We start from the raw sequence: 24543 nt of genomic DNA, 5'->3' as shown, positions 1-24543 counted from the left end.
AAAATTACACAGTACAGCATTGCTTCAGAACGCTTAAAATATCATCGAATAAAATCGCACGGATTGTCGGGGAATTACTCGGGGAAAATGACAACTTCATTTGCAGTATAAACTGTCATTTACCGCGGCGCTCTCATTACGTCCCGCGCAGTAGATGGTCACTCCTTGCGTAAACACGCAAGAGAGAACAAGTACACCGTTCGAGGATTATTAAAATTCATGTTCAATTTGCCTGACCGGTACAATTGCATAATATATAGGTATCGTTAGGCACACCGGTTATCCTTCGAAACAATCTCCTCGTTGTGACGCGGTTTGGCCTTTCGCTTTCGTTCTCCAGAATGGAACAGTCGAAAAAAATCCCCCCCCCCCCCACTTCCGTCGATTTTATGTCTTTATTAATGAGATGATCTCGCGGCATTTCTATCATGCATTCATTCGTTTGTCGCGTTAAATATAGCCTGTGCACGCACGCGCAGCATCCCGCGAAAATGACGTGGAAAAATATTCATGAGTAATACCGCGCTGTATCTAATTATTCGCAGATGCCCATGGTACAAGCACCTTTGTCGCTTGCATTCCGCTTTATTCCCGTAGCGATTCTTTAACGTCAGGTCTACAGCTTTGGCGGTCTACAATGTATATGTTTTTTTTTTTCAGAGCGTGTCTAGAGATCTTTAAAATTTATATATCTTATTGTTAGCTATGAACATGCAATTACGAAAGTGCAAAAATTGCACATAAACCTAGCATTTTGTCCAACTAGCAAGAGAACGCCTTCTCGTGATATCTGGCATTATATATTTATGAGACCTCGGACACTTGGATTATTAATTTGCATTGAAAAAGTACGCTCGGGGACATTTACGAAATACCAAGGTGAAAGAAAAGCGTTGGCGAAAGAAAAAATATCCTACGTGTTTCTGTTCCCGATCGCGTGCGCTATGTGGGCGATGCTATTATCTACTGATTATCAGCAGCATATCGACGATAATTAATGCCCGCACGAATCGTGCCACATGTCAAACAGGATGTCGGGTGTCGATATTATAATATGTGGAACAATGATCGAGAGATTCGTATCGCCGAGAAGGAGAGAGAAAGAAGCGTGAAGGCGGCGCGAACCACAGGAATTTATTCAGGCAGATAAGTCTGTCATAAGCGGTGACTGAAAAAGGAGATGTATATTCAGATCAAGACCAGCATGATTCGATCATTCTGTGTAAAGCGTGCAAAAAAGAAATGGGATTGAAAGCGCAAGCATTCAAACGTTTTGCGATTGTAAATAAGATCTCGTAGTTTTGTAAAAAAAAATATAGCTTCGTGGATAAAGAATTCATAATAATAAGATTGATTGATGAAGCTCTTACTTAAGTCTTTATATATATATATTCTTTATCCACGAAGCTATATTTTTTACAAATTACTACTTAAATCTTTATATATAGGTATACATATAAAAGTTTAAGTAAAAGCTCCATCAATCAATCTTATTGTCTCAAATTCTTCATTCACGAGACTATATTTTTTTATAACACTACGAGATTTTATTTACAATTTCTTGAGCGGTGCACTTGTTTTATATATACACAATATATGTATATAACAAGTGGAAAATAAATCGATGAAAATTTCTGAAAATTTTTCCGAAAAAATGCAGACATTAATATTGCGAGTTAATATAGTTTGTAATTATATCTATGTATAATTATAGATTTTATTTATTATTATTACATATAGAGATTCGCGAAAATATTTAAGAAAATATTTTAGATTTATTCAATTCATCAACTGCGTACCACTTTCATATACATATGCCTCTTTGTAAACCATTTATATATATTATATTTATATGCAAATAAGATAGTAATATCATTTAGTGAAACTCGATAGATATGATAGATGTGATTAAAATTGTCACACGAGATGATGCGATTTCACTATAATCCTGTGACACTGCACATAATTTACACACATTAATACTATAGCAGGAAAAAAGTCGCAAATGCCGCTGAGATGAAAGCGTTTTAAACGAAGCGGCATAATTCATCAACGGTCACTTACGCGAGCACCTTCCTGACCATGACAATTTCGACCGTTTCTCTCGCCGCGTATCCTGGTATTTAGCACAGTAAAAATGTATTCTCTCTCGCGCGCGCGCTCAGCAGCATGCCTACGTGGACAGTACGAATGACTCTCGACCATCAATCATCTCATTTTCCTACGTGCGAGGAGTTCTCGCATCTCGTACGATGCGTTCCCGGGCGCAGCGGTTGCATACCGTAATAAATGTATACCCACTGCGCGTACGCGGCGCGTATTAGCGTGCGAGCCCGTACTTATTTGCGTGACAAAGCGTGATATTCAGACACCGGCGTGCTCGCAATACAATTCGCCGTTAGCTATTATTCGTGTCGCATGAACGACACTCGGGCTGGGCATGGGCGACGCGCCCGGAGCTAAGGCCCCCCCAATATCGGTATGCAACGCCGCAGACGTAAGCGACGACCTCCTGCAGCGATTCGTTTTCCAATATACCGTTAAAAAGCCTCGTCACTGCTGGTGGAAAAAAATATACACCGCGATAGGGTAATAGCGTGATGCGCCGCGATTCAGTCCTTTTCCCTTTCGAAGTCGGCATCCACATGTTTACGATGATACGCGCTATTTGGCGTGTTACGGGTAATTTGGCCTCCTCGTCGGAAGTTCGTTGACCGGCCCAGGCAATCCCCGGAGTGCATGCGGACCCCTCTTAACTTTTTAGAGAGCAGTAAAAAGAGAAAAAGAAGAATTTCGATCTATTTGAAAGATTGTAAATATACAAGTGAATATGATGACGGAGTAAATTGCATTAAGGCTAAAGACTCATCGCTCCAGAGAAAGCGTAATTGGATATAAGAGTAACTGCTTCCTCCGGCGATCAGGGGAGTTAGGTAGATTGAGCTGGAAGTGAGTGGAAGCGGAACGGCATTTAATGTAAAATCCGAATCACCCCCCCCCGCCGGGTCCCCTTCACCCGCGGTTACCATGGACGCAAATTCAGCGTCGTCTGATGGATGCGAGGTAATCGCTGTACTTGAACTCTACGTGCACTCTCGGCGGGTGCTTTTGATTTCGAATACACGGAGCGGTAACTATCCGCCCGCCACAGGACATTCGCGGGACATTATCCATCCGCGGCTGGGAATTCCCTGGTGTATAGCGCATGGGCGCGGTCATTGCGGCGGGATCTTTTTTGCCCGATGAAGCTCGTTAAATCGAGCCTCCATCAGAGACGGATTACAGGCTGCTTCGCGCGCTAGACAATTAAGTCGAGGGGCGAGCTGATTGTATCCCACGCTCGCGCGCTATACGTTCGTATCCTTTTTTTCCCTCTTCCCCTCCGCGAATCACCGGCGGATAGATCGCACTGTAATGCAATCAGCAGTTTGCGCGAGCCGGTCCGCCCGAGTCACCGCGTTCGTGATCAATTACATCAGAGACGCTTATGTAAACGTCAATAACTCTCGCCTTGCGCCCTCAGCAACATTGTGCGAGCATGGCTCCTTTTGATTGAATCGAGACCGATTACATTTGATCCGTACCAAATTGATCAAACAGATAGTTCCGTTAATACTTATGCTAATCGCGATTTGGTCGTGCTTTTTGGTCTGTTATCACTCGCGATTAAATGGAGAAATTTAATGGAGAAACGGATTTTTCTCAAAAAAATAAAGCCTAAATATTGAAGATTGTTCCTCCGTTAAACGGTAATTTATAACTAAAGTTTAAAATTTTTTATTGAGAGATATATAACACCGTACACACACATTGTTTTGCGGTCTTAATTAGGTTTTTATGTCAATGTTTATATATAATTTTGTTGAAGTTTTAAACACCGTTTAAATAAAATTAAATATTACACAGTCCCGAGGGGATCGCGATATTATCTATTAGGCATGCCATTTTGTGATTTAAATGACAATACAGACGAAGAGGAAATTCATTTAACTGACACGAATATTTCGCGATTCAAAGAAAATTGAATTAGTCGTCATTTTTGGGAATAATCTAATCGTGACACTCGACGGAGTGATTCAATCTATTGGTGGCACGCTCGCGCATGGAAATTTATCGTATCCGATATAACTTTTATCATCAGATCTAACATATACACTGCCAATAGTAGCTTTGTAATAGTGCGTACGTATAGTTTGATCGCAACATCTGATACGCTATAAAACTTCAATTTACGTAAACTACTAAATTCTTGCGAATTAAGATATTATCCTTTTTTAGAAAATCTCAGATTATTTGTACTATTATCGCTATATAAGCAAATGCGATATATTGGTATAAAATTCTGGAAGCCGCTAGAAGCCAGATTTCCGCACCATTGCTTATTTTGACATTAAAATTTAGCTAATATTTTGTTTTAAATAAAACTCAAAGTTGATTGAAAAATAATTTTATAGAAATTCTTTAAAAATAATTTTTGTTATTTTATTTACGCGAAGTTAAATTTGTTAAAATTTTTAAATTAAAATTGCTGATAAATCAATAATTTGTTTTTATATTTTTGATAGTGAAATAATATCTTGGAATGTCTTGGAAAGATTAGTTCTTAACATCTGTGAGATCTTTGTATTCTTAGAAAAGAGATGATGTAAGCTATTTCTTGGTAATAATTACTACTTATTGTTGGAGTATTAAAATATCGGTGATCTTTCACTTAGAGGTCTGCGTAACGATCGGCTATTAATCATCGTCGCAACAGAATTACATAAGAAATATCCCGCAAATAATCCCGTGAATTTTATTATTATTGTGCGAAGGAATCCCGTTTGAAGAATTTATAGCCTCTATATATTCATCTCGCACTGACGATGTGCGTAACATCGCCGAGTTATTAGAGCGCGCGTATACGTAGACCCCATAGTTTGAAACCTTTTAAGCCGAGAAAAATAAACGTTTTACGATCTAAGAATAACTGAGCGATGCATAGGATGTGCAAGTCACATGCAACCGAGAATGAACGCCGAGAGTTGTCGTCTTCAGCTGGCTTGTAGGAAGTCTTTGTCGAAGGGAGGGAAGCGAAGAACGATGTTAAAAATGGAAATAGGTATACCTTACGGTGAAGTTAATACAATTTTTTTTTACTTGTAATTTTGTCAGTTTGACTAATGATTGATTTATATACTAAACGCTGTATCGAGAGATTTGTAACGATCGTTATGGTGTTACCTCGCATTCCACTTCATTGCATCATTAATCATAGGCTCGGTTACAGCGCCTTTTTTAGATACGAAACACGATATTTCTATCCTAACGTCGACAATTTCAACGGTTGATATAATCGTGTTGGCAGAATTAAGCAAGCACGAGAAAATCTGGGCGAATCTATGACGAAACGTATATTTTCGCTCACTATTTTCCAAAAATAGAGTGAAAAAATGTAATGAAAAATTTACTATTTTGTAACATAATATTGGTAAATATCGTTTTTGTAAATATTGACTACAGCAAGTATTTTTAAATAATTCTGAAGAAAAATAAATAAATAAATAAATAAACGAATACAAAAAGTAATACAGAATGGCTCAAAATAATACGATACAATGTTTATGTTTATCGAGTGGAGATAAAAGTAATTTGCAGTAAAGGTATTATGCATTTGAACCGTTTATTTTTCGCATGATTTCAAATCATTACCAGGTGTGATTGCAACGGTAGTCGATGAAACTCGAGCATACCAGAGAGCGATTTATGTATTGTAGTTTTCTATCGTTGCAGCGGGACCGCTATGCCAACACATGTTTCATGCTTTTGCTTTTTAACTGGAGCGGGTAACGTTGAATTAAACGTCGGAAGAGGGAGGGTGCTTGTAGCAAACTACAAAGCGATAATTATAATGCACTCTCTCATGTATTCTCCCATAATCACCTGAATTATATTTGGTTGAATAGTTACTCTACTGCTTTCTCTTAATATTACATTGAAATTCGATGATTCTCTTCAAAGTACTACACGCGAACTTTCATAAATTCTGATCTGCGATATTTTTGTCCAACATAAATTATCCATCACGATATCATAAAAAGTCGAGATAAAAAAATTAAATAAAATTAATAGCATAGTGTAACGTAATTTTTATCGCGGCAATTAATAATAATTATGTCGATATACAGAATATAAAAAAAGAGACGTATGAATTTTTTACTGTACAACTAACTTTAATAAAGTACACATCTGTAAACACATCGTACAAGATTTACGATGCCGTAATAATCTAAGAGGCGGTTTATGGAAACTATTTACGGCCATTCATCCTAATCGCCTCTCGACGCTGTTACGCGAGCGCATGATCTATCGATTGCGGCAGCTCTCGCTTTTCATCCCGAGGATCATCTGACAGCTGTAAACTTTCGCGCTAAACACGAACCGCGCATTCAGGGTTTTCGACAGGTTGACACCACTCCCCAGGCTAGTAAGAACGACAGATGCAAGAGTTTTTTATGTCCCATTGTGCTAACGCGCTTTGTGGTAATGTTTGTTTCATCATGAATGCCAAACATTTTCCGGACCGTTAGAATATGTGCTTATGCGGTCATGGTGGTCTCGAGTATATTTAAAAAAAAAAAAAAAAAACTATTTCAAATGAACAGATAAAAATACTTCAGGCGGTAGAGTAAAACGGATAAATCTTGTTTTAAACTAGAAAAATATAAAAAAAATAATATTGTATAAAACAATATTTTAATTATTAAAATTTTTAAATTATAATAAGATATTATATAATGTACGAGAAGGTATCAATACATTTATTATATGTTTGATTTACAAATTTGAATGTTTGATTTTCTGAATTACATACATTTTTTATCTCTTTTTTTAAATTTTATATACATTTCAATCAAATAAATTCGAGTTATATAGATTATCCTACGATTTAAACTTTTTATTTTTTCTCTCAAAAATTGAGATTGCGTTTAGAGTCTGAAATATTCTTCTGCTTCATATATTTCTTTTTCGGTGTACATTAAAATATTCGCCTGTTTGTTACTATTAAAATATTTAAAAGTGATCAAAGTACAACAATATGATTATATGTTGGATGTAACTGATAGCTATGCATATCTCTGTTTGTCGACATATCCGTCTCGCCTCGACAGCACTTTTCATGGCGTGATGGTATGTATAGATCGACCACAAAAGTCAAACATTCGTATGCAGTTTTGCGGTTCCTCCGGTACCAAGTGCACGTAGGAAGTCCGTAAAGGTGCGCGACTGAAAAACGACACCCCGTGTGTGTTGCGCATAAATAACACGTCGTGGCTCAAGGGTCGAGAATCGAGTAACCACTGAGGGTGCGTCCTCATCTTCTTCCTGCACGTTCCGACCGCTTCTACCGATCATAAATCACTCTTTATATACGTTTCAACGCGAGATCGTGCTCTCGTAAAATCATTCTTCCCTCCACGTGGTTATCCCCGACAAAAAAAAATGTGACCGCGAGTGCGGTTGCAGCGTTAAGTCTTCTCACGAGTCTCATTGGTATCCTCGGCTCTTGGCCTGCGGTAAGCTTTTGTTATAAAAGATAACTGTGAACACTAAACGACTTAATATAGTCGGATATAACAATTGTTTGTGGTTTGCAAAATTAGTCATAGTTAATGTAAAGTGTCATTATTTCTACAAAACACTTTAAATTTTATCGCTCAATATGTTATTTCAAAATTTTCGCCTAATACACGTACGAACTATTAAATTCCTATTTTGTTCGAGAAACTTTCTTATTATCTTATAATATCAGATTATGTTATCAATACGTAGTCCGTGTAATATAGTCTACATATGTCAGAATTCGACGTGATTATGTTTCACGAAATCTATATCCAGATCGTGTTATTCGGTTACACAGGCGAACCGTACTATGTAAACTATAGAGACAAATCTGTAATGAGATCACTTCGAGGATCTCGGAGTCGCGAGATCTCGGAATTCGACCTTCTCACGAATGATTTAGGTGCATATTTCCCGCATGTGCAATATATCTGCATCTATGTGGCAATAAGGATCACGGCCGTTTCGTAAAGTGGTCAATAAAAATCATAGATAGAAATCGAGAAGCGCATAAAGCGAAGTGTAGATCGGATCGATCGATCATGCTTAGAGCCATCGACCTCGATCCGATTTGGTTCGATCTTTTCTCACACTTTATACTTCTTCATGCGTGTCTTCCTGTTGATGAAAACGGCCTTCAGGAACTCCAGGGAAGTAATGATCTCTGAGAACGGAATACGATGCCGTAAAATATATTCATATAGATAATTACGAATTGAAAACTGCATCTTCCGTGTGAATAATTTTTAATTAGTTTGCCTGATGGTTATTATCAAATTAATTCGAGCGTTTAGTGAAACTAAAAGAATCCGTGAGCTTGTTTTATCCGTTTATTGAACTTGATCTCTCTTGCTTCTGATGATTTTTCTGCAAGCAAATTTTTAATAATTTTTAATAATTTTTAATAATTTAAAGGATCTTAACTACAATCACAGTGAAGTAATTTCGTGCAGCGAATAACTCTATGAAAACGCAGCGAATCAACGTTGGCGGCTGAAATTACAACTTGCGCGATTGCTCGCCTCCAGTAATCTTGACGAGGCGCCACGAATAAAATATGAGAGACCATTTATATGATCTCTCAGTCTAACGACTGCGTTTTATGACGGGCACAAGTTTCGTATTTCCTGCCTCAAGCTGGAAAGGACCCGCTTGAGGTCCCTCGAATGCGCGATATTTTCCGTAATGAAGCCACGTCTTCGTTAAAGTTTCCTCGGCCGTAAAAGGTCCGTCGGGTGCAGGAGGTAAAATCTCGCGACGATTAAGGCGATCGCGATCCACGCGAGAGACGCGTCGAAATAGGGAGAGAGCTCGCGTGGCGACGACTTGGTCGAGAGGTACGACCTTTACCGCCGCGGAATGCAATATCTCGGGACACTTGGGCCGTTCGTGGCTACGGCGATTATCGATTTCACGTGCGACCGGTACCAGTTTTCATCGCGAATACCTGCATTTCTGCGGCTAATCGCGCGGCGCGCGCTCAAAAAGGCAGGAAGAGGAGAAGTGAAAGTGGTCGGGCGCGGGAGGGAAAGTAATAAAAGTACTCTTGAACTTTGCAATAACGCGATTGGTGTCGAAACGTTCTGACCGAGGCGTATTTAAGTGCGCCGTCGCGTATGTACAAGACGATTCACAAAGAAGCGTGGTTGCGCGTGTCTTCTCGTATACGATTTGAATAGAGGATGCATTCAACAGATTTTATCGCAATAGCAGTTATATCATGCCCAGTTATGACAACGTCCACTTTTTTACTATCTTTATGTCTTTTGATTGATAAAGTGAATTTTCATTTGTACGTTTCATTTAATTAAATAATTAAATATTATTGAAAGAGAAGTACGATGTCAATGTAACGGAAGAATTGTTTTTACATCTCTAAGAAGAAAACTCTTACACAGGTGCATTAAAGGCTATTATAAAATAACGTGATCGTGTGCGACAACGTACTTTCTCTGTCTTTAAATGCCAGACTTATCTATATATAGACACGCTGTTATTGTAATTTTATTGCATAAATATACGTCATGTAATTGAAAGTAATGAAGTAATAATCTACTATTGTATGAAATATTCCGTACACATTTGTTACATATTTGTTTTCTTATTTAAAATATCGTGTTCCAACCTCGATGGATTTCTCTTTTTTCCTCATAAACTGTGCGAATTAACGCGCGTTTACGTACGTTTACTCACGATTATTCCGTTTTGCTTTTATTAATGAAGAGTGCTTATACGCTTATATTAGTATTGATGTGTTTTCTACCACAATTTTTTTTATACAAACGAGAGACTTTCAACGTTGTGCCAATCGTCAATGGCGAGATAAATGGCGAGATAAATGGCGAGATAAACTTAATGTCTTGATGTAAAACCAACGAACATCTAATTAAATGTAATTATTCTATTTTCAATCGCAATTTTTGCTATCTTTTTACAGAGATAAGTAAATCTTCGCTGAAGTCCATACATATATGTATAATATTATTCATTTTCACACAAAATACCATTTGTTCGTTTAGTTAAGCGAATGACAATGTGATTGTGAAAACGATTGCATCAGCGAATTAACAATTAACATGTCAGAGATGTAATTAGACCTTTATGTACCTGTTATATCAGTCTTCTTGTCACTTCATAAATATTCAATGATACCTGATTTCCCTGAGGTCCGTTTGTTTAACTTATCTGCCGCGATCATAAATCGAGTCAAATGGGACAAAGCGAAGTGTTCGTTGGATCCTCGCGAATAAGATGATGCATCTCAGGCTGCACGCGCGCCATAACGTCCCGCGTAACTCTACTTCTGTAGCATGCAATAGGATTGCAGTAGGAGAAAGTATCGTGACAGGTGATTTGTTGTCGCTGCAACTGGCATCGGGAGCCATCCTCGAATACAAAGAACGAAATTCCCCCGCGGCTATTCCGGTTGAAAATGGGAGAAGTCATTGCATCGTCACCATCCGAAATTTGCATCAGGAATTGAGTGCGCGAGAAAGGAAGTCGTGAGCATAACTTTCGAAATGCGTTTGCTATTCGCGTCCTAGGCCTATATGTATCTTCCATAGGAAAGATTCCCCGGTGATTTACCGCAATGAAAGTTCCCGCCGTAAATATTCAATGCCGTGTGCAGCATAAACAAGTTACACCTGCAATTTATAAAATTATTTCACGTATCTGCAGTGTTTTATTCCCTCAGACGCGAAGCAAACTTTCCAGCGTATTTGCGGGAAGATGATTCTTCAGTAATGACCATTTGATTGCGTCTTTTTTTTGCAGCATTTACAACACAGCATTTATATCTGTAGTAAAAATTTTTACCGCGGCTGTTGTTTTATATAATAAATTCCGTTTTCTACTTTATCACTGAACCGTCAATTTTTTTTCTCTAATTATATCGCTGTAGAAACTACTTTTTGAATGCTCAACTACGACTAACATTGGCAGAATTTGTTGCGAAACCTCGCCAGTTGTTTTCTTTCAGTCGTGTCACACATTCGTATGTCTCGCGGATATGCGAAGAAAGTCATTATCGATAACACCTACATCGTTTTGCTGTGCACGTCGGATGTGATACGAGTCGTTCGTATATTTTGCTGCGATTTTTTTCTTGCGTGACATTCCGTGTTGGCCGGCAACCTGTTGCAGTGATGAGCAATGAATGTACTGCGCGATCTGTTTAGCCATATCAACGGGAAAGTTCCCGGTAATTATTTACGATCTCGAAGAGAGCCGGTAAAACTAGGAAAACCGTACGGCAGTCGACTGATCGTCAGCCTAGCGTGTTTTCTAATTGCGTCTTATCGTTCGTTAAACAGTCGGGAAAAATGTTGCAAGTACCGGTTGAACAACCAGTATACATATAAGACGAGAGCCAAGAAGTATGCTTGGCTTAAAAGCCCGCCCATAGCTAACGATAACGTATGATTACTTTAACGGTTAATTAACGTTGTTTAATGGAGCACAGTGATAGAGAGGAGCACTAAAGAGTCGCTTTGAAGGTTCGTCCCAGTCTACGATAACAATTGGATAATATTGCGGCCACGTGTCTCGTGCCATTTTTATTTCTTACTGTTATAGTACTAATAGGATCTAACTATCGGATGGCAGAAGGGTAGATCAATTTAAACCAACTATGTCGATTTACTGATGACAGTCTGGCGACAGTCGCAAATGGAACATCGCGCGTAATACTGTCGAAAGAAATTGCTCTAACTTATGCATTTTGTAGGCTGTAACATACTGTTCAACCTGAATGTTTCCAATAATTAAAAAGTTTTACGAGCTTCAATTCGGATATAAGTAATTTAATCAAAGTTGATTCGAGATTTAAACATGTGCTCAGAATTATCATTATCTTTATCGTACGCGCGCAAATGGTCATATTGTTGATCAAATACTTGTAACTGTTTGCAAACAGGCCGAGCAGTTTGCAGTAGGAAACAAATAACTTGCGATATGCTTGAATCACAAGGTGGAATTCAACTTGTTAGCATACCATCGCTTTACGAAGCGCGCGCGATACGTATATGGCTGTTAAAGTCGGACCTCACGCAAGACCACCGTGATCAAACAAGAAATGTGAGTCATTGTATTCGTCCATAGAGAGCCGCGTCCGTACAGCTCATCTATAATTAACTACGCCGCGGGATGTTAAAGTACCTCGATGCACTGACTTGCATTTTTACCGCGCTTGCCCAACCTCCGCGGTCTCTGCTCCCGTTTTCTTTCGCATATCATCTTCGCGCATCTGCTCACGTCCGCGTTACGCCAAAATACACAATCGCGGGGCGATACTAGGAGAGAGAGAATCGCACACACGCCAGCTATAATTATTTCCAGCCGTCAAACGTGAAGACACGAATCTCCGCGCTTTGCGAAAGATCACGATGCGCGTATCCTTGATCGAGGGGGATGCGTTAATTAGGTACTTTCATAGTCCTCGCAGAGAGAGAGATATGTCGCAGTCAAATCTTTTCCGAGACACCGAGAGTATAATCTCCTGTCTGAAATGGGACTTTCCATTCTTGGCGAATACGGATACAGCGTGCTGCCGTAATTAGAAAGTATAATCGGCGCCGTGTGTTCAGCGCTGTCAGGGGGTCTTTGTCCGTGCGCCTACGAACTTCCTTGATATTAATTGACAATCTATTATGGTAATCAACGATACGTGCCAATTAATGGACGCGCGGACATAAGCAAGCGCCGTTTCGACGCGACCGTTCGCAAGCAAGGCACGAATCTATGCATTTTGCGAGGTTGGTCACGTTTTTAGCTAATCTGGTTTCACGCTTCAACAATTACGCTCTGAGAGGCACCTTTCTACATTCCGCCGTGATAATCACAAATCACCGTACTGATATTATTCGTACGTACTATTTTCATGTTGTAATAATTATTACGAATTTGTGGAATAACTTCGGGGGTAACGTACATTTAATAGTCGATGCTGTCGAGGCATCTCAAGCTGGGCATTTACGATCGATTTGCATCGTCCGCGCTTTCTTATACAATGATGCAGCAATTTGCGTCAGTTGAATGCAATTATCATAATTTATCATGCTTGATTACACTCATTTATATTCAATATACAGTTGCACGAGGAAATTGTTGTACAGCTTAAACAATCATGTCGAGGACTTGAAGCTTCATATGCACACATAACGCGTTGCATTGTGTCTATTATTTCACGTGTTTTATTTGATGATCTTTTAACATCTAAGTATAGTTAAACAACAATTACACTTTCACGATGATCTAGGATTTGCGGTAGTCTGAATGTGCGCGTCGCAATGAGGGCGCAACAATAAATTAACAAGTCATTGGCAAACTTTCATAAAAATGCGGGTTGGTTTTCTTGTGTAGGCAAACAATTAACGACACCGCGAGGCACGCGAAGCACTTTCGGAAGCGGAAGTAGAAAATGCGATATCACACGTGGACTTTTAATGGACTGTGCCGCGAGATAATGGCGTGTGTGCTGTTGGGTATATGAAATTTAATAATCGCCCCTATATATGTGCACGCGCATCTACAATGCGTGAAAGGGTCGCACGCCTATTCGGAGAGGATTATACCCTGTGCCGAAACGGTCCCTCTGATTAAACGACTCGAGGAGAAAGAGAAGAAAGAGGGAGAGATATATTATGACCCCTGGAGCAATATTTCACGTGCTCTACAAACCGCTTATAATCATGAAGATGAACCGGGCGCGAATCGATCTGTTTCGACAGAAGATTCAATATCCTGATTGGAAAGTGCGTCAACCGCACGAAAAAAAATATTGTCGACACACGCGTGAATTTACGTTGATTTACGATTTTGATTGACGATCATTTTATGAAATCCGGTTTGCAACGGTGTTTGTAATTACGTTACACCGACGTGTGCATCGAGAGGATCATATGCAAATTTTATACCGAGACGATTTCGGCAGGATGAGTTTTATCAAAGTTTACTTCCGAGAAAATGATTTTTAAAAATATTACCTTGGTCGCACGATATGAATTATCTTAAGAGAATCAAGGCGTTTAGTGTGGCAGATGAGAATGAAGTAGGTATACGAAATTTATCGCGCTATTTAGTAATAACTTGAAAAATAAAATTAATGTGAAAAGTAAAATTTTATTATAAAGGATAATGCGATAAATTAACTGAACGATATTCTTTACCCTATGTGGATTGTGCACACGTGATTAATATTGATATATTGATACTGCTATTCAGTACTTGAGAATACCTACTAGTAGCGTGAAAAAATACAGCATTGCACGTGCCACATAATTCTCTCACGAGTCTCGTGCTTGCGCGTGAGGCGAAGGGAAAAAATAGTTCCGATAATTCGAGATTCTTGGGGGAGTCAGCCACGTGCACGTACGTGAACGAACGCCGTCAGGGTGAACGAAGATCATCCCGCGTAACGCGTGCCGCGTTCAGTGATCGATCGTGAAAAAAGGTACACAGTCGTTTTGTGTAATTATATTCCCAAGAACGAGACAGAATTTGATTTATAAATTTATGGGATACAGTACAAGATTTATCGCCGAATTAACAAGTAATGTCTGGTTCCTTAAAAGATTAATGTGCGATTATTGTTGAAGATTAATGTGCACTTGCCGTTGTAAATATCCTTAACAAATACACTTTCAATACGTCAGAAATACGTCAACCGGTCTTCTTGGAAAACAATGAAATAAAAACATTGTCTTTTTTTATCTATACTTCTTTGTTTTCTTGCCAGTATTTGAATTAAGTGAGATACTTCAAGATGTAATAAAATAGTTCGTTTCATTCACGTTTGCAATTTATAATCTACAAATACTATCGTCTTACCGCATAATAAAATGTAGTAAGAGTACATACAATAACTATTGTAAAAGTGCAATGAAACTTTTAATAGCTTATGCCCACTGTTTCCCCACAGGTCATTCATATTCGAACTTCACGCATTTCTCTTCCCTGCCCATGACATCAGCATGGTTAACGCGTCTAAAGCGCTTACGTACCGCACACTTTCTACTTACGATATTAAAGTGTCTCACGGCGCTGCGGGAGACGTGATATTTTATCAGGGTGCAACGTGTGACGCGTATCATCATACGCCAATCGACGTTACGTGCGAAATACTTTCTTCTTCATACAGAAGTCTCTCCTTGAGCGTCTTTTCCCCCGCACATCTCATCCCGAAGCGTCGTCGATCGCATATTAATGCGTTATTATGTATACCTAATAAGTAAATCGCCCGGAGAAATTTCTTTCAGTCGCGGACGACTTATCACGAGCGCGTTACATCGTCGATATTACGCGTAACCGTGCGTGGAACGCATATACGATTCCCGCCGACGAACGGTCTTTCTCGCACGATCGCGCATCGCGCATCCCGTGCTATCGTGGGACGGGAGATACGAGAGCGTCTTTCGTCACGGACACTCGATCGGGCGGTTCGTGCTCCAGGATGCAGCCGAGCCGTGTCTAAGTGGATTTCACGCTCGCACGAATGCGAGAGAGAGTACGTGTATCATCGTGCCGAGAGATGCGATACGCCGGCGGAACGAGCCGTATGCGCGCGGGATTTTCTGTGTAAACGCATGTGTTATCCGTCCAAACGAGAGTTGACGGTGTTGTACGGTGGCGGCCGGTACGGACCCCCCTGGCTTATCGCGACATTATTTACCCCCATATGTCGATTTATGGCCCCCTCCATTAGGGACGGGTCCGCCGGGCACCGCGGGAGATCCGCAACTCTCCGACGCGCGCGCAGGCGGGACCCGGGGATATCGTCTCATCGGGAGACGGCAGATTCTTGTCCTTTATCACGCCCTTCGTTATGAGTTGGTGCAGGAATGAAATATTTGTCTGGCTTCCGTTACAGTCTCGTATTCATCGCGAAGTTCTAAATGAAATTCTAGATGAAGTTCCGGATGGAACTTTCCGGGGCAATAATTTGCAACGCAAAAGAAAATATACGGCGCCCGAATTAATTATATTTCGCGCGCGGATTACAATCGAAACACTTGCACGAGTGTCATTTGCCATTTTGATTTGTGTTCTTCTTTGTGTGTTACAGAGACACTTGGACAAGGGAAGCGATCTTGCCGAGGCGGCGAGCACGAGCGGACTTCGGGAGCTCGCGAGATCCTTGAAGCAGCACCTACGAGGATTCGGCTCTCGCTTGGAAGACAGACGGGAGTACCTGGAGGACACGTCGAGATGCTGCCTCCTGCAGGATCGCGCCTACGAGTGGGCGCAGGAGGCTCGCCTGGCGAGCGAGAGGAGGTCCCAGCAATTCCTGATGGCGAGGCCGCCTCTGCCACCCGAACATTTCACCGAGATGATAGCCCTGGCGGAGAAACTCGGTAATGAAGTCCTTCTCGAGCAATGTCGCATCGCGCGAAATAAGTGCGCGGAAGCCCTCGAGAGCGCCAGGACCACGTCCGCCCCGGGAAGTCCTGCGAGGAGAAGATCCTTCACCGCCTCCGAATCGACCTCCTGGGACGACACCCTGGCTAAAAGTGAGACTTCTTCTTTTCCTTCGTTTTTCCTAGATTCGTCGTATAGAAGAATATCCATATAAGTTGGAACTATAATACGTGTTCCAGGGACGTCCTGGGACGATAGCGACAGCAGCGCGTCTTATGCTTGTCCGATGGAAAGCGTCGGATCAGGGGGTAGCGGTGGTCGACCGGTGCTGGACAACATCGCCGAGCTTCGAGAGAGTGCCGAGCAACTTCTGGACTGCTCGCCACCGCGTACACCTCCGCGAAGCCCGCCACCGCGGAGGCTGGTTAAGCCGCCGGTGAACTCGCATCTTCACAGATCGGCCAGTATCGCGCCAGGAATGAAGGCGAAAAAGTACGATGCTTGTACATCTTTAATACCAATCTTTTCTATCTAAGAAAAAAAATAGAAGAAATTCTATCTTTTTTTTTATCCCTTTGACCGTTCTCCGAGATCAGTTTGCAGCTAAAATTTTCCAAAAAAAGTCGAAAATTGATATTGATAAAACGAATTAAAGGAATATTTTGAATTAACTGTGAAATGGAACAGTGCAATGAAGTCATTAGTATTCTAGGTGCGACATTTTATTGCTGTGTCATAGCTATTTTAGTAGCGACCCATTGTTCCACCGTAATTTCCGTTATGCCATCGCACCGATTGTTATACGATCGTAACGTCGTTAACGAAGAATTTCACCTTGCAGAACAATACTGCTCATAATGAGGGAGATGATACAGACTGAACGAGACTACGTGAAGTCCCTCGAGTATATAATAGAGGTAATTATTATATATGCGCGTCGTTAAAGTTTATTTCTCGCGTAATTTCATTATTTATCGCGCGTGCTGAGCGTAACATCTGTAAACTTTCTTGCGTAGAACTATATTCCGGAACTCGTGCGGGAGGACATCCCGCAGGCGCTCAGAGGACAGAGAAACGTGATCTTCGGGAATGTTGAGAAGATATACGAGTTTCACAGTCAACACTTTCTACGCGAACTAGAGCAGTGCGAGCAATCGCCCATGCTGGTGGGACAATGCTTCCTCCGACACGTAAGCATAACTAAATCGAACTTCTCGATAAAGTTCCAAGCATACAAAAGTGATACGTCACGTGAAAACAAAATTTCTTGCAGGAGAAGAAATTCTATCTTTACGCCTTGTACAATAAGAATAAACCAAATTCCGATTCGCTAATGGCGGAATACGGCACGAGTTTCTTCAAACAGAAACAATTAGAGTTGGGAGATAAAATGGACTTGGCTAGTTACTTACTGAAGCCGGTTCAGCGAATGGGAAAATACGCTTTGCTACTTCAACAGCTGGTCAAAGCCGGCACAGATTTATCGGAACAATTATCCGGCAAAGAGGAGAAAGAAGAGAAGGAAGATGGTATGAAACCGATGGTCGAAGGTGAAGCGGATTTGAGGGCTGCCGAGCAGATGGTGCGATTTCAGCTTCGGCACGGGAACGATCTTTTGGCGATGGATTCGCTTCGTGATTGCGACGTAAGTTTTTTTTTTGTTATTGTGCATTGCTTAGAATAAAATAAAATAATTATCCATTTTAATAAACGAATAAGGATTATAATAACATAATTATATTGCATAATGTAACAGACAATGATATTATTTTACAGGTAAATGTGAAAGAACAAGGCAGGCTGTTGCGGCAAAACGAATTTTTAGTCTGGCAAGGAAAAGGCAAAAAATGCCTGCGTCAAGTCTTCCTGTTCGAAGATCTTATACTCTTTAGTAAGGCAAGAAGATTCCCCGATAGGAAGGTAAGCTTTTTCTACATATTACTCCGCGTGCATCTTAACACTTTTCTGTATTTTTGCTTCATTTCGTTATACTTATATGTATATTTTTTTCAGAACCTTGATATTTACATCTACAAACATAGCATTAAAACGACAGATATCGGTTTAACTGCCGTTATCGCGGATTCGCCTACAAAATTCGAGATCTGGTTCCGCAAGAGGAAACCAGGAGATACATACACGTTGCAATGCGCGAGTGAGGATATTAAGAAAGCCTGGACCGAGGAACTCAGTAACCTCCTGTGGAAGCAGGCGCTTCGAAACAGAGGTGATTCAGCATCTTTGCTATGTTTATTAAAAAATAAAAATTTTATATATTTGCGAGAGCGCGAATTACTATCAATAATGTTTCACTTTGTAGAAGTGCGCCTGGCGGAAATGTCGAGCATGGGCATTGGGAATAAGCCGTGTTTAGATATAAGGCCTAGTGCAGATCAGATAAATGATCGCTCCATCAGTGTGGCTCAACTCTCCAAGAGTGAGTGTAATTCACGAGTTGTCGATAACTTATTCGCTTGCATTGCTGAATATTAAAACAAATATTTCAATTTGCCTGTACAGCACCCAGATTTAGAAACTCCATAGCGGTGTCGATGACGGAGGATTCCAGTCGTTGCAGCAGAAGGCCGCACAGCGTAATTTCCGTTAGTTCGTCCTCGAGCAGCGGTGGAAGCAGCGGTCCTCCTACGACGCTCAATCTTGGATTAGATACGAGTCCACGACCGCATCATCGTAGTACTACACTGAACAGCCAGTGTAGCGTTGGTGAGTATCACGCTTCGATCTCGGTGATCTTTTTTTTTTTAAATCGCCACTAATTTATGACATTAATATTCTCACTGTAGAAAGCGGTATTATCGCCGATATATCAATCGTGTCGGACGACGGGGGTGACGGCACCGAGAGAAGTCACTGGAATTCAACTCTGGAGAGTCCTACGTCGCATCTACCTACGACCTCCACCCCACTGCAGTCGCCAACCAGCGCAACAGCGGCAACGGTTACCCCTGCTTCCTCGACGGATACGAATCTCACATCTTACGACCAAGACTTGTCTATTAATCTATGAGCTTTCCTCGACACGGGGAACATCGGGAAATAGCGAGTCTTATCATTGATTCACTTGTTGTGTTATGATTGCGAAGACGTAGCACATTACCGTGGCATATTTTAGATAGGTACAATGAGGTATAATATCGTCGCACGCGTACTGTAGCACTAGAATACATTGTATCCTTGAGCAACTATATAGTTTAACGACGAAAAATGAGAAAAATATAAAAAGTCGCATGCAATTCGGTAGGTCGCCGCATTACGCTTAACACGTGTGCCCAGCTACGAACTTGTAATCGCATTACATAAACGTAGATTTTTATTCTTAAAGTTTGCGGAGAGATGGGGTACCGAATTTTAACGTTCAACTTTCAAGTGAATCCGTCTGTGAATCTATCTTTTGATACGCTTCGAAAATATCCACAGATTTATGAGATCGTAAAGCTGTTACTTGTGAAGCTCACCAATAGCTGGTTTCTAAAGTAATGGCAACGTGTATTTTCTTATTCCGTCTATTTAATTTTACCAACGTGCTCAAGAAGACGCGAGACAAGCATGTTCTATCAAATGTAAAACGCTCACATGTCGAGGTATGCTACAGTACCATAAACGATATGCACTTGTCGCCATCCTCATTTACATTGGCATTCCTGATAACAGCGGCGGAAAATGTCGTGAAAATTTCCGATGACTTACGACAGAGCGAGAGGGAGAAGAGAGTTTTATATACATTTATTTATATTATAGTTAATAAATAGTAATATTTCAATTCCACATTGTGTTCGCGCTTTTATCGTATTATATTAAGGAAAATATATGATCATCTTAGAGACGCGATTCATACAGAAATTGAAGAAAGTATATATATTTTCCTTAATTATCATCCATTATATTGGTGTTATCTCTCGAGAAGAGAGATGCATCTAATAAGTTGATTATGGATTATATATTCAGGAATGTCAAATCAATGCGCACACATACATACCAATTTGTAAAATAATGTAATATCAAAGGTTTATACAATGTAGCCACAAGTAATATAACCGATAGTCTATATATTATTTCCAGATTATATATATATCAAATATATATATTAATATAATATTATATTCTTTTTATGTCAGAGTCATTTGTAAAACCTTTATCACCCGTCGTAGAGATGTAAATCTAACTCTGGCCTGTACTCGAAAGCCAAATTTCTTCTCCTTTTGTTAAATACTATTATGTTTAAGAAATAAATTTTTGTTTTTATACATGTGTGGATAAATGTTTTGGAATAGCTTAGGATCTATTAGAATGGTAAGCTTGCCTTAAGACAATCCACACTACGTATTTTTTCACACTACAATGTTTTCTTTCGTAAATCAATGAATTCAACTATGCAGAATCGCTCTTTACCTAACGGCTAACCAGTAATATTTTTGTAAGTATAATAAATATGTTACTTTTAAAATCTGTAAAAAGTGCAATCAAGCAATTTTAAAAGATAATATTTGAGAAACGAAAGAATTAAGAGATCAATTTCATGAATCTTTAGACAGTCCTTAACTCTTGATTGGAGTAAATATGAGTAAAATAATAGCTGTTTGTCAATATGTGATTCTGCATTGTTACACTTGCTTCCAAATAAATCGATTAATTAGCCATCTTTATTGCCAAGGTCTATCAAGGTATTGTAAGTACCTTATGGATAGTGACCAAACTGTTTATTTCATATCCTTTGTGTGAGGACAAAAGTCGCAAGTATTTAGAAGATGTAGACGTAGATTATAGAGTACTACAAAGAATTTTGGCACAGTCCGATGCACCCTATTTTATTACGAATTATATTTAATTATTTTGATATTCAATCAAACGTTTAATTGTGTTAATAAATTAATTGTGTTAATCTGAATTTAAATTATGACATTAATATGCCATACGTACATCGGTGCACCTGGCTGAGCATCCCGAGCTTCGAAAGTAAAACTAAGCGAAAAGAAAGTAAAACAATCTCTATTTTCCACATGTCTGTGAATGCGTGTTTGGTGTTGCTTTTGAATTAGGGATGTTGGAGTAACAATAATAACAACATAGTACCTTAAATAAGAAAATATGCCGATAGTCACTTAATATTACACGTTCTTAGATATTTATTAATATTTTTTTAAGTAGAACATTTTAGTCTCTAGATTAAGTATCTCCATTATAAATGACATGTATATATTACATTTAATAACACACGATTATTTCAGTATTGTAATGTGTCTAACACCGATGTATTTTATTACTTGCTAAATATACTGTATTGGGTGCCTTTTGTAGAGAACTCAAATGTTTTTGTGAACGTTATCACAACCGTATTATCTACCACGTATGTCTACCATTTCCAGTATGTAATTATTTGCCGGAATAAATATTTCGATGTTTCATATGTTTCGATTGATTATTACAATCGCCATTTCGGCATATAGAGTATTTTGTACGTAGTAAAATCTCTACAAATAGTTTGATTTGTTCGTAACATGATCAACGCAATAGTTTTTATATTTTACATAACACACATTTTTTTGATTAAAGTATAGAAAGAAATATTTTTCGAGATCACTTATATTAAAGTGCAAAATATATAAAGTTAATTATATAATTTTTGTTAATATAAACATTTTTATTGTGTTGTGTTTCATTTATTAAGTTTTATTTTCGGATATGTAATCGTTGTATTAATTCAAAAGAAAAGCAATTTATAAGCTGCCGCAATATTCAAAAAGTTATGGATGATAAATATTTCAACGATTTAAAGCACGCAAGTTACAAGGCACGCGATAGGCATGTATAAAAGTCATTACTTTTTTAAAAGAGATATCTTTAGCCTAATTTTAAGCCATGCTCATATTTTAAAGTTCTATGACAACAGTAAAAAGTACAATAATTTTATAATATAACATATTATTAAATAGAGATATATTTTAAAAAATTTACACTTTGAAGAAGACTAGTCATTGCTTTTTAAGCGTACAAAGTTATATAAATACTATGTTAAAAATTAAAAAATGAATCTCTCAAAGAATTTTTAAACTATGTAGCTTTACAAAATTTTTATAGCTTTTATGTACAAATAAAAAATATATCCACAAAAAATAGAATAATGTACAAGCATCCCAGCAATTTACAATTATATAACAGTGCATTTCTTTTTATGTTTAAAATTAATATCGCATGTCGAGAAAGTCATCGTTTGTCACAAATGTTTTTTATCTAGTTTTAAATCGTCAGGACAAGAGGCAGATTTCTTAACATTTCTTAGATCTATTGTCGAATCACTTAAACGCGATTCTTGTTTTCGCGAGTCTATCTGTTTCTTTTTCAATAATGATCCTCCTGTGAAACCTAAAGACGAATAATTGCTTACTTTACTTTAATTCTGTCTTAATTCTTTACTTTATATTCCGTCATGTCTCATCTAATTATTCATATAATTATTTCAATATGCAAAATTTTAATTTCATATAAATTTATTCAACTTACCTAAAATACCACAACCCACGGCAGCAAGGCCGCCAATTTTTAGTCCAGCTAACAGACCTATTGGTCCTCCGATACACGTGCCTAGCATAGCACCTGCTAGGGGATAAGCAGCGACTTTATATGCGGAAGCCTTCTGGAGGTATCTTGCACCTTCGTTCACGTTGATTTGAGTCTCTTCAATATTATCTTCCATATTATTTACCATCTCTTTCTGATCCTGTATGGGTCACAAAATAAAATACCCATTTAAATAATAAAAACCAACAAACTCTGTTTGCCCTTCCCACGTGCTAATGCACAAAAAAACTTCACTTTTTATTTAATTATCTATTTATCACGTGACGTGAAAATGAAATTATATACTCACATGCACAACTTTATTAAATTCCGTAAAGAGCTCGTGCAACTGTTGTATTTCCCCCTGCAGACGATTCCAAACATGTAGACATGTCTGTTGACGCTGTAAGTCTTCCTGTTCTGCTTGCAATTGGATGCCACTGTCTTCAAGTGGATGCTGAGTCTCGTGTGGCTCGCTTGCAGGCGACACAGGTGGTGATGTCGGAAAATTTAATTCCATCTCTGTAAAATACACATTTGCATCTCCATATCAGTGTCTTAGAATTTTTACGAAAATAGAGTATGAATAGGAGAGTACGTTACGTTACTTACCTAAGTACTCCTCGATCGCGTTCATGATGCTTGCCCGTGCCTTTGTCGTCAATTTGTCAAATTTACCTATGTCAACGTCGAGGACCTGTGCTCTAAGAGTGTCCATCTGGTACAGCAACTCCTTCAGTTGCTTGATGATCCGAGAGACATTCACATGTTCCTTCCGTACCTGTTCCCAATCGTGCTGATCTTGAAACTGCAAAGAATGCGTGGAAAGCAAAGATTTTAATTGCTCGTAACAAAGACTCTAAAAGTACAAGATATGTAAAACGTGCAAGTTTATACCTTCTTGATATTGTTCTTATGTCGCTTTAACAAATTTACATGATGCGGAATAGCGACGTTGAAATTATTGATCTGAATTTCCAGACGTCTAATGGGCTGCTTGATCGTAAGACTCTCCGATGAGCCGTAAGTCGACATGCTTCTGGCGACGTTCTCCGCTGCTTAATTACGTGTATGTTCTGTATACTTTTCTGTATCTCTTTTGCAGATTTGAGCCATAAAAATCCACCCCTTTAGATTTCAGCCTTTTTGCAGTTCTTACAGCGGAAATTTATCACAACGAAAAAATGGCCGACAATGAAACACGATAATGATTTGATAATTGCGTTTTATTACTTGATCGAATGCACACACGCGTATTTCTTGCTTTGTCCAAAATAAACGATCAGCTGTTGATCTGCTCCACGCAACACGCGCACAAAGATTGTCAGAAAAAAAGACGGAATCCTATCTCCATCTGTAGTCGTAAATTCGTACTAAAACGGGTACAAGTTTTACTATAACACTGTAAGATGGCAGGTAATGTATCTTTTAGGAGAAACTGCTTATAAATATTTTCAAATAATTATTTGTACCTATTGACGTCTTCATTTTTTTTTAATAGAATGAAAC

At 39.1% G+C, this 24543-nt stretch overlaps 2 protein-coding genes across 3 annotated transcripts in view; one reads left to right on the top strand and one right to left on the bottom strand.

Moving 5' to 3' along the window:
• Positions 1-21883, top strand: part of LOC105455945 — a 287400-nt gene extending 265517 nt beyond the window's left edge. For both annotated transcript variants that reach the window (XM_011699655.1, XM_011699656.1), the window contains exons 14-23: positions 16166-16610; positions 16698-16950; positions 17300-17375; positions 17475-17648; positions 17732-18103; positions 18235-18378; positions 18472-18685; positions 18779-18895; positions 18979-19182; positions 19263-21883. In XM_011699655.1, coding sequence (XP_011697957.1) covers positions 16166-16610; positions 16698-16950; positions 17300-17375; positions 17475-17648; positions 17732-18103; positions 18235-18378; positions 18472-18685; positions 18779-18895; positions 18979-19182; positions 19263-19486 — 2223 coding nt within the window. In that variant the 3' untranslated portion in view covers positions 19487-21883. The remainder of the gene's footprint in view (positions 1-16165; positions 16611-16697; positions 16951-17299; positions 17376-17474; positions 17649-17731; positions 18104-18234; positions 18379-18471; positions 18686-18778; positions 18896-18978; positions 19183-19262) is intronic.
• Positions 21884-22592: 709 nt separating this feature from the next.
• Positions 22593-24376, bottom strand: LOC105455942 (syntaxin-17). Its single transcript, XM_011699652.1, has 5 exons — positions 23932-24376; positions 23647-23842; positions 23345-23556; positions 22978-23194; positions 22593-22839 (listed from the first exon to the last, which is right to left on the bottom strand). The coding sequence occupies exons 1-5, from the start codon at positions 24067-24069 to the stop codon at positions 22691-22693; spliced, it is 912 nt and encodes a 303-aa protein (XP_011697954.1). The 5' UTR covers positions 24070-24376; the 3' UTR covers positions 22593-22690.
• Between the last annotated feature and the right edge of the window lie 167 nt (positions 24377-24543).

The sequence above is a fragment of the Wasmannia auropunctata genome, unplaced genomic scaffold (genome assembly GCF_000956235.1).
Source record: "Wasmannia auropunctata unplaced genomic scaffold, wasmannia.A_1.0 LD335828.1, whole genome shotgun sequence".
Lineage (NCBI taxonomy): Eukaryota > Metazoa > Arthropoda > Insecta > Hymenoptera > Formicidae > Wasmannia > Wasmannia auropunctata.
The sequence above is the reverse complement of the archived record's forward strand: the minus strand, read 5'-3'. Positions and strand labels throughout refer to the sequence as shown.